The 10559-nt window shown below is 36.5% G+C and overlaps 1 protein-coding gene across 1 annotated transcript; it reads right to left on the bottom strand.

The window, feature by feature from the left end:
• Positions 1 to 255: 255 nt before the first annotated feature.
• LOC105058481 (uncharacterized) lies at positions 256 to 1238 on the bottom strand. Its single transcript, XM_010941431.3, has 2 exons — positions 1036 to 1238; positions 256 to 792 (listed from the first exon to the last, which is right to left on the bottom strand). The coding sequence occupies exons 1-2, from the start codon at positions 1167 to 1169 to the stop codon at positions 441 to 443; spliced, it is 486 nt and encodes a 161-aa protein (XP_010939733.1). The 5' UTR covers positions 1170 to 1238; the 3' UTR covers positions 256 to 440.
• Positions 1239 to 10559: the final 9321 nt, after the last annotated feature.

Here is a 10559-nt window from a genome sequence, read left to right as displayed (position 1 = left end):
ATAATGGAGCTCCCCAAGTTAGTTCAAATTAATTGGATGACCCCTCTTAAAACCTAGGATCAATTGAGATGGACTGGGACCAGACTATGCCCCTTCCAGCCCTATCTCTGAAATTTCTTTCAAGGTGGGCCTCAACTCGGTTGTGAGGACGAGTCTGCCCTTGCTACCCATCTTTCATGGCAACGCCCTCCAGCTAAGGTTGTCTTGTGTGGGGCTGGAATTTTTCCCCGTTTTCTCATCATCATATCGCCAAAATGATCACAACCTTATTCATCTTTACTCTTGATTTGTTCCTCAGAAGAAAAAAAGATACAATTGTTCTTCTCTGTTGCATTGATCTTACTTTTAACCACCCCAAAACATGAAGATTATGTCCTCTTCTATATGTGTGAAGACAGGTACATGAAATAAACTTTAGTTTGTTATTCTCTCTGATACATTTAGCTAGATACCTCTTCCAAGAGCTTATACCTTCTAACCTTCCCTCTGAAGGCATGCTTGGTCTTCCCCAAGCCCGGGGATAGCCCTGCCGGTCTTGCGATATCGATCACATCTGTCGATGATCTCTCGGGCACTCTTGGTTTTTTGATGGGCTTGCTGAGGTGCAATGCATAGGCACCCCGGTGCAATTTCACTCCCAGCCCTCCATTAATATTACTACTGGAGGACGAAGAGGTTGAGTTGTTGTGATCTTGGGTGGATTCCTGAGGGAGAGACTTGACTCCTTCATCCCTTAGGCACCAATTGCATGCTCTATAGGTCTCAGTTTTTAGATAGAGATCACTGCAGTATCTGAAAGGGAGGAAGATAAATTAATATAAGATGATCAACTTTACTTTGTATTATGGATATCTGCATAGTTATTGAAGTCAAATTATGAGATGAATCTTACTTCGACATCAGGACAGTGGCAAAGAAGGATTCGAGGAATCCGACTTGGATCAAATTGATCTATTGTCATATCTAGCTACTTAGGAAGCTTTGAATCAAAACAATTAATATTGACTATAGTAAAAGAATCATGTTGATTCTTACTTGTGTTGAGATCTAACAAGGCAGATCTTGCACTGAAAGAGCTCTTTAGACAGCCCGTGATCGCCACACATGCAACAGACCACAGATGAGGATGTTGGAGATGGGGAGGGAGCAGCACCTCCTTTGCCTCCCATCTCAAGAGTAAACGAGGAGAGAAGGCTTTTCTTGTGGTTTAATTTGGAGAGAGAACTGATGAATTAATGGAAGAAAAAAAAAAGGAGAAAATAAAGTTGGAAATGGAAGGAAGGGACGGTGGAATTGGGCAAAACCACACACATCTTCTTCGTCTCTTTGTGGTGGTGGTCTCTTTCACTGGCCCCGCTAGTGGAAACGAATAAAACATGGGGCCGTTTGGATTAGCATAAAGAAAGAGAAGGGCAGCGTAGGCTTGCAAAAAAAAAAAAAAAGTGGCTGGATCATTTGCACCACGAATCTCTATGTTTTCGTAACGTATGAGACACTGCAACGGAGAGAAAATTCGGAAGGAAGCGACGGTGTTGAAGTATTTTCCCATGCCACACAAATTAATGAGATTTTTGCCTGTGACCCTTTCAACTTTAATGATGTCATGCCTCCGATCCAAAATCGCGCACACGAAATCACGGCAACCACCGCAAACCTACGAAAAACTCTTTCCATAAGCATGCAAGACATCTCATCACGATATCAATACATCACAGCAGAATAAATTCAAATAATTATTATTCAATTTTAATTCAAGTAATTAAATCAAATATTTTACATCCAATAAAATTTTATTAAAAATAAAATAATAAATTTAAATTCAATAAAATTGATAATGCTGAATTTCGCCTCTAAAAGTTCTGTCCCAATATTTTTTTTCACACTCGTAATTATTTATTTGAATCTAAAAAATAGAAAGAAAGGTAATGAGCTGAACAGCCCAGTAAGTAACAAATATCTCAACTAGATATTTCAGATATTATATAATTTTTAAAAACAATACTGTAAATAAATATAAAAATATATTTCATACTGATTTTATACAAACCCAATCTTTTCAAATATTCATATATAATATAATCATAAATCCGATTCGATTCAAAACACTCGTAACTCAACAGCCTCGACTATGATCAACGTTTAACCCCCATTGGCGGGATCCACTGAATACCAGCACACAACTCCCACTGGCAGGATCCACAAATACCAGCGCACAACCTCCACTGGCAGGGTCCACTAAATACCAGCACACAACTCCCACTGGCAGGGTCCACTGAGTACCAACGTATAATCCCCATTGACGGGGCCCACTGAAATATAGATAGACTGAGAGCATAAATCCGATCTGTATCAAAACACTTTTGTATCATAACATATTATAATTTTTCACTGAACATGTGCATAATCGACGTACCATAATATTTCAAAAGCACTTTTCTTTCAAAAACATAATTTCATAAATCATGCATAATTTCAGAGAATAATTATTTATTTTCAGAATAAATATGAAATATCTCGAGAAAATAATTCATTACTTATCTTTCACAGAGCACTGAATGAACAGATCGACTAACTTCTAGGAGATTCTTCAGTGCCTATCATCCAAAATTATATTTTTATATTATTTTTAATTTAAAATTAAATCTAAACAAATCCCAAATCAAAATCTCACTTGGAATCAGACTCTTCCCTAAACTCGATCAAAATCATCAAAATAAACCTTTCACTGTACTAATCTTAGAAGGATAACTTTAGAGAGAGAAATCCATCAAGAGAGAGAAACAATCTAGAGAGAGAAAATTTTAGAGAGAGAAAGTCCAATTCTAGAGAGAGAAAGTAAGGGTTCAGACTGAAGGAAGAGAGAGAACAGAGAGAAACTCTCTCTCATTTTTATTTTGTTATTTATTTTTTCTTTTCTTTTCTTTTTTCTTTTTTTTTTCTTTTCTTTTTTTTCTTTTCTTTTTCTTTTTTTCTTTTCTTTTTCTTTTTTCTTCCTTCTTCTACTTCTTCCCGTGGCCTCCCCTGGGTGAAAAAAATGAAACAGGGGACCAAATGGTCCCCTCATATGGTTGGCCGACCGATGATCGACTGGCATGGGAATGGCCGGCAGTCGGAGGAGAGCGCACCGCCATCCCAAGGGTCCCAAACCGGTGGCCGGCGAGGATCACCGGTGTCCGAAAATAAAAAAAATCGAAACCTCTCCCACGACAAAATTCGATGACTTCGATCACCGACGAGCGTGCACACTGGCATGAAAAGGAAGGGAGAGAAGAGAGGAAGAGAACCACATGCTTACCTCGAGCTCCGGCGACCTCTCCGGTGAGGAATTACGGCAGGCACGGTGACGGTTTCCGCAAGTGATTTCCGACGATCTTCACCGTTTCGCTCCAGGATTCTTTGGTAGGAAGAAGGAAGAAAGGTCTCCCCCTTAAATAGAGCCAGAGGAGAGGAGTTTGACTCCTCTCCGACGAGGTTTCGAACTCCGATTAGGAGCTGGTTGGGAGAAGAAGACTCCCGCAGAAGACTCCCTGCGGAAGTCTTCTTCATATATATATATATATTTTTGTGGGCTGGGTTTAAGGCCCAATAGGTCGGATGTTACATTCTTTCCTCCTAAAAATAAATTTCATCTTTAAAATTTTTCTTACCTGTCACCATTGCATTGAAAGCCTGTGCATTCTGTTGAGTAAGCGCATAAACTCTTCTCTGGATTTTAAAAATCTGTCCACCACCCTTATTTTGTCCTTCATAAGTTATTTGGCCAACTTGATTTTCAGTATTTAGTGGGCAGCTAGCAATTTTATGATCCATCTTACCACATTTGAAACAAGCACCTGTATTCCAATGGTAATCCTTGCCTGCATGATTTTTGCCACATCTGGAGCACCGCTCACCATCAATCTATTGAGTCTTATTATCTATTGCTCCCTTAGCTGAACTTTTGATGTTTTTATTATTCTGCCCTTATGTATCATTTGATTTTGCTCTCTTTTTTTGCTTTCTTTTTCTTTCCATGCGTTCTTCATTGACTTCTCTTTCAATTATCAGTGCTTTGTTTACCACATCTACATAAGTTGTCAATTCATATGGAACCACTTATTTTCGAATCTCAGTTCTCAGTCCCATCTCAAACTTGAGAACACGTTCTTGCTCACCATCCACTAATCTCGGAGCAAATTTTGCTAACTCTATAAATTTTGCTTCATATTCAGTCACACTCATATCCTTTTGCTTCAAATAAATAAACTCTTGCTCTTTCTAAATCCTTATACTCCGAGAAAAATACTAATCGTAGAATGCAATCCGAAATCTCTCCCAGATAAGTATTTCGCCATCTTGTTCATACTGCGCTGTAGTCGCTGACACCAGTTGTATGCTTCTCCTTGTAGTAAATAAGCTGCATATCGAATCTTTTCTTTATCACGATACTCTTAGACAGTGAAGGCCTTCTCCATCTCCATTATCCAGTTATCAGCCTCCAAACGTTCAATAGTCTCCTTGAAAACTGGAGGAGCAAGCTTTTTAAATTCTGAAATATTGTTCCGTTGTACTGATTGCTCTCCATGTTGTGGTGGTGGATACTGATATTGTTGTATATCTCGTTGTATCTGCTATTGTTCAAGTATTTGCTATTGTATTTATTGTTGCATTTGTACCATCTCGATTAGGGTCAGCATTAACTGAGCCATATCTGGTTCCTGATGTGCTCTCGAAGTACTCCCATTAGGATCTACGACTCCCTCCTCCTAAGGGGTGCCACTGGTCAGATGGGGAGTGCTACCATCCCGTGGTTGTGATGTCTCTCTTGCAATTCCTTGAGTAGTTCTTGTCATTCTACTGGGAGGCATAATAACCTTGTAGCAGTAAAACCTTATTAGATTCATTTATCTATTTGTTAGGATGGGTTTATTATGATGCTCATACTTTAACGTCCAAATATTTCTAATGTCTACCCACCTACACTCGTACTATGTCTAATTCTATGTGTTATAATTTATTCACTTATGCTCTAATACCATATTAATTGTCATGCCCCCGGCTCGAGATCGCGAGCAGGAGGTCGCGGCAACCACCACATACCTATGAAGAACTCTTTCCATAAGCATGCAAGTCATCTCATCATGATATCAATGCATCACAGCAGAATAAATTCAAACAATTATTATTCAACTTTAATTCAAGTAATTAAATCAAATATCGTACATCCAATAAAATTTTACTAAAAATAAAATAATAGATCTAAGTTCAATGAAGTTGACAATGCTGAATCTCACCTCTAAAAGCACTGTCCCAATATTTCTTCCTACGCTCACAATTAATTATCTGAATCTGAAAAATAGAAAGAAAGGTAATGAGCTAGACAGTCCAATAAGTAATAAATATCTCAACTAGATATTTCAGATATTATATAATTTTTAAAAACAATACTGCAAATAAACATAAAAATATATTTCATACTGATTTTATACAAATCCAATCTTTTCAAATATTCACATATAATATAATCATAAATCCAATTCGATTCAAAACACTCGTAACTCAACAGCCTTGACTATGACCAACGTTTAACCCCCATTGGCGGGGTCCATTGAATATCAGCGCACAACCCCCACTGGCAGGGTCCACAAACACCAGCGCACAAACTCCACTGGCAGGGTCCACTAAATACCAGCGCACAACCCCCACTGGCAGGGTCCACTGAGTACCAACGTATAATTCTCATTGACGAGGCCCACTGGAACATAGTTAGGCTGAGAGCATAAATCCGATCTGTATCAAAATACTTTTGTATCATAACATATCATAATTTTTTACTGAATATGTGCATAATCGACGTATCATAATATTTCAAAAGTACTTTTCTTTCAAAATATAATTTCATAAATCATGTATAATTTCAGAGAATAATTATTTATTTTTATAATAAATATAAAATATCTTGAGAAGATGATTCATTACTTACCTTTCACAGAGCACTGAATAAACAGATCGACTAACTTCTAGAAAATTCTTCAGTGCCTATTATCCAAAATTATATTTTTATATTATTTTTAATTCAAAATTAAATCTAAACAAATCTCAAATCAAAACCTCACTTGGAGTCGGACTCTTCCCTAAACTCGATCACAATCATCAAAATGAAGCCTTTCACTACACTAATCTTAGAAAGATAACTTTAGAGAGAGAAATTCATCAAGAGAGAGAAATAATCTAGAGAAAAAAATTTAGAGAGAGAAAGTAGAGAGAGAAGTCCAATTCTAGAGAGAGAAAATAAGGGTTCAGACTGAAGGAAGAGAGAGAAGAGAGAGAAACTCTCTCTCATTTTTATTTTATTATTTATTTATTCTTTTCTTTTCTTTTCTTTTTCCTTTTTTCTTTTCCTTTTTTTCTTTTTCTTTTCTTTTTCCTTTTTCCTTTTCTTTTTCTTTTTTCTTCCTTCTTCTACTTCTTCCCGTGGCCTCCCTTGGATGAAAAAAATGAAACAGAGGACCGAATAGTTCCCTCATACGATTGGCCGACCAGCGATCGGCCAGCACGAGAATGGCCGACAATCGAAGGAGAGCGCACCGCCATCCCAAGGGTCCCAAACCGGTGGCCAGCGACGACCACCGACGTTCGAAAACAAAAAAAATCGAAACCTCTTCCATGACAAAATTTGATGACTCTGATTACCGATGAGCGTGCACACCGACACAGGAAGGAAGGGAGAGAAGAGAAGAAAAGAACCAAATGCTTACCTCGAGCTCCGGTGACCTCTCCGACGAGGAATTGCGGTGGGCACGGTGACGGTTTTCGTGAGCAATTTTTGACGATCTTCGCCGTTTCGCTCCAGGATTCTTTGGTGGAAAGAAAGGAGAAGGGTCTCCCCCTTAAATAGAGTCGGAGGAGAAGAGTTTGACTCCTCTCTGATGAAGTTTCGGACTCCGATTAGGAGCCAGTTGGGAGAAGAAGACTCCCGCAAGCGATTTTCGGCGATCTTCGTCGTTTTGCTCCAGGATTCTTTGGTGAGAAGAAGGGAGAAGGGTCTCCCCCTTAAATAGAGTCGAAGGAGAGGAGTTTGACTCCTCTCTGATGAGGTTTCGAACTTCGATTAGGAGCCGATTGAGAGAAGAAGACTCCCGTAGATCGTCGTTTTGCTCCAGGATTCTTTGGTGAGAAGAAGGGAGAAGGGTCTCCCCCTTAAATAGAGTCGAAGGAGAGGAGTTTGACTCCTCTCTGATGAGGTTTCGAACTTCGATTAGGAGCCGATTGAGAGAAGAAGACTCCCTACGGGAGTCTTCTTCATATTTTTTTTTTATGGGCTGGGTTTAAGGCCCAATGGGCCGGATGTTACAAATGATGTACAGAACTTTTATTAAATAACTACACATTAGACTTTAGGCAAATAGTACCTTTTATCATTAACCAAGATTTTCTTAAAAGATGTATTTAGAAAGATAGATAAATAAATGGATGAAAGTGAAGGATGAAGTAAGAACAAAAATCTCTTTGGATGTGTTTAGTTCATGAAAAGATTTTTTTTCTTTCAGGATGTAACTTTCTGAGAAGTTATTTTTCGAGAATAGAATTTTAATATATTTAATGGACCACGAGAAAGTGACTTATTATAAAGTAGCTTATGTTTAGTTGAGCATCCATTTTCTTGAGAAAACTGTGTAAAATATCTATTATATCCTTATTAGATATAAAACTATATCTTTTTACTCCTAAACTTTAAATAAATATTAGTATAATATTTATATTAATATAAATATAATATTAATATATTATAATATAATATAGACTATAATATTTTATTATATTAATATAATACTAATATATATTAATATAATATTAATATTTGAATATAATAAATTTATTAATATAGATATAAATATTATATTATATTAATATAAATATTATATTAATAGAAATATTATATTAGTATAAATATTAAAAAATATTAAAATATAATAAATATTATAATATTAATATTATATTTATATAAATATTAAAATAATATTTATATAATATTATATCACTTTTCAGTATTTTATCCTAACCATCTATTGATATTTTATAAAATCTTAGCCCACTATAAGAAAAAAGATTTTTTGCGATGGAACTATTTGCGACAGCTGGTTTACCGTCATAAAAAATTTATTTGTGATGGCAAACCACCTTCACGAATAAGATGTTAAGTTTAATTGCTATTTGCAACAGCAATCAAATCTCATAGTAAAAAATAGAGTTTTTACGATGGTAAGTGATCGTGGTAAATAATTTAAGATTTTTATAATGACAAAGCATCGTAGATAATATATTTTTTTTTCTTTTGCGACGGTATTTTATCATGGTAAAAAAATTTATTTACTAAACTGCCTCTTTGATCTCCTCCACTCCAAAATCCAACGCTTCCTCCTTAGCGTGCCACCCCCTCCCCCCCCCCCCGATCTCCTCCACTCTAAAACTCCAATCGGTGTGCCCCCCCCACCCCCCTGATCTCCTCCACTCTAAAACCCCAGCCGGCGTCCCCCTTGATCTCCTCCACTCTAAAACCCCAATCGACGTGCCCCCCCGATCTCCTCCACTCTAAAATCCTAGCCAGCATTTGAGCTTCCTCTTTAGCACCCCCCACCCTCACCCCCACATCCCCTCCACTCGTAGCGATGGCCCGACAGTGGTTTGGCCTCCCCTCTTCGATGCAAAAAAAATCAGAAAGCGTGGATCTCTCCCTCCGCATCCGTCGGACTCCTCCATCGTCGCCTTTCTATGATCGGGTACGATCCCTCCCTCTTCTTCTCAATCTCTCTCTTCATTCCTGGTCCCTCCCTCTTCTTCTCAGGTTTGTCTAAGGCAATCATGTTAGGGTTGGAAGATTTTATCTTTTACAGCATCTTGGTTAGGAGGAACTATTGTCTTCTATAAATTTAATGAGATTTGATCTGCAGGTTGATTGTTGTGGAACATGATTAATCTGCAGGTTGAGCTATCCTGCTTTCATGAGATTTGATTCCTCATATCTTACTGATCAAGATTTTGAAGCAATTATGTAGTTCAATTCTCCATTCTCACCACCCAAAGTTCATAAACATCGGTTGGATGTTGGATTTTTCTCCTTTTTTTTTCAAAAAAAAAATACTGAACCAGTCCTTTCATTGGTAATACATTGCCTTGCTTGCTCAATTGATACATCAGGCAGCCCTTTTCTGGCTTCATTCTTATAAAACTATGTTGCCGAAATGCTTGTCAGTCCAGTTTCCCTGATTCATGCTCATCAGATCATTTAGAATTATCTGCTCATGCTAATACACAGTTGTGTGATATCTATCATGTCGCTGAGGATTACATCCTTCCATGTTACCTCAACTTGTTTATCAACATTGGATTGGATTTTTATCAAATATTATAAATCTATAAAAGTTTATAATGGTCCTAGTTGTGAACAATTAATTATCTTCTCTGTTGAGCCAACTTCAAGATATCTATCAGATGCTAAACATATCTTATCTATTCACCTCCTACCCTTTATTTATCTTCCATGCTATGCGATAGGATATTTTACTTTTGTAGCTGTTCTGACGAAGTCCTTGAGGCCTTGACAAAGTTCTTACATATAGAGGATCCATTAGAGGAATATGTTTTGTTCGATGGTTCTCTTATTGCTTAAGATGGCTGGTTGTCTTGTTCTTCTATTGTTTTGCTTATGTCATGTAAATTATTTTCACAAGCATTATATTTTATGGCAAATCTTATTCTTGAAAACCAACGCTCTATGAGTTCCTAATTTCATCAACTTTGGATGGTGAGAGGAGAAGTTTAACCGTTGATTTGATTCTCCATAGCTATGATTTTTTTTCTGATTTTCATTCTCCAAGGTTCACATTAAGCTTCCCATGTTTCAATGTTGGCTTCTGATCTGCTTATATTTCAATCATCTGTTTACTTACTGTAACTTGGTTTATTTGTAGATATTTTGTTTTCTAATGAGGTTCAAGTATAGAAATCTCCCAGTAAGCAATAGCTAAATCAATATAATATGGAAAGAAAAGATATTTTGTTTAATTCTATGTAATTTTTGATCGATAGATAAATTCTTGAAAGTAGTTATGAGTCGAAATTTTCGACTTAAGATTTACTTAGCGTTTTACTATTCTTTTATTTTAGGAGACTATCTTCACATTACTAGGAAGTTTATATCTTTTTCGATATTTATCCTCATAAATTTTGTTCTTTTGTAAATTTTATTTTTTTTGATATTTATAAAAAATTTATTATATATAATTTTTAAAAAATACATAACGATAATAGTATCAGTGGATAGTAGTTATGGATAAAAGTTAGATTGTATTGCGAGAAAGGGCTTTACCTACATACATTGAGGGGGTCAATAAATTTTTGGACTTTGTATATGCCAATCAGACAAACGATGCAAAAATTTATTGTCTGTGTAAGAAGTGTAAAAATTATTTTTTTGAGGACCGGTATATGGTGAAACAACATATTATTACAAAAGATTTCTTGATGACATATAAGATTTGGACTTATCATGGAAAGATGTACTATTCTACTAGGTCTAA

The sequence above is a fragment of the Elaeis guineensis genome, chromosome 15 (assembly GCF_000442705.2).
Source record: "Elaeis guineensis isolate ETL-2024a chromosome 15, EG11, whole genome shotgun sequence".
In the NCBI taxonomy this organism is placed as follows: Eukaryota; Viridiplantae; Streptophyta; class Magnoliopsida; order Arecales; family Arecaceae; genus Elaeis; species Elaeis guineensis.
This window is presented reverse-complemented; position numbering and strand designations above follow the sequence as displayed.

What these genes read in the sequence shown, in the direction of transcription:
- LOC105058481 (XM_010941431.3), bottom strand. Translation starts at nt 1,169, where the DNA reads ATGGGAGGCAAAGGAGGTGCTGCTCCCTCCCCATCTCCAACATCCTCA. An exon ending in CTTGTTAGATCTCAACACAA is followed by an intron (nt 793 to 1,035) that starts GTAAGAATCAAC and finishes CCTCCCTTTCAG; the next exon opens with ATACTGCAGTGATCTCTATC.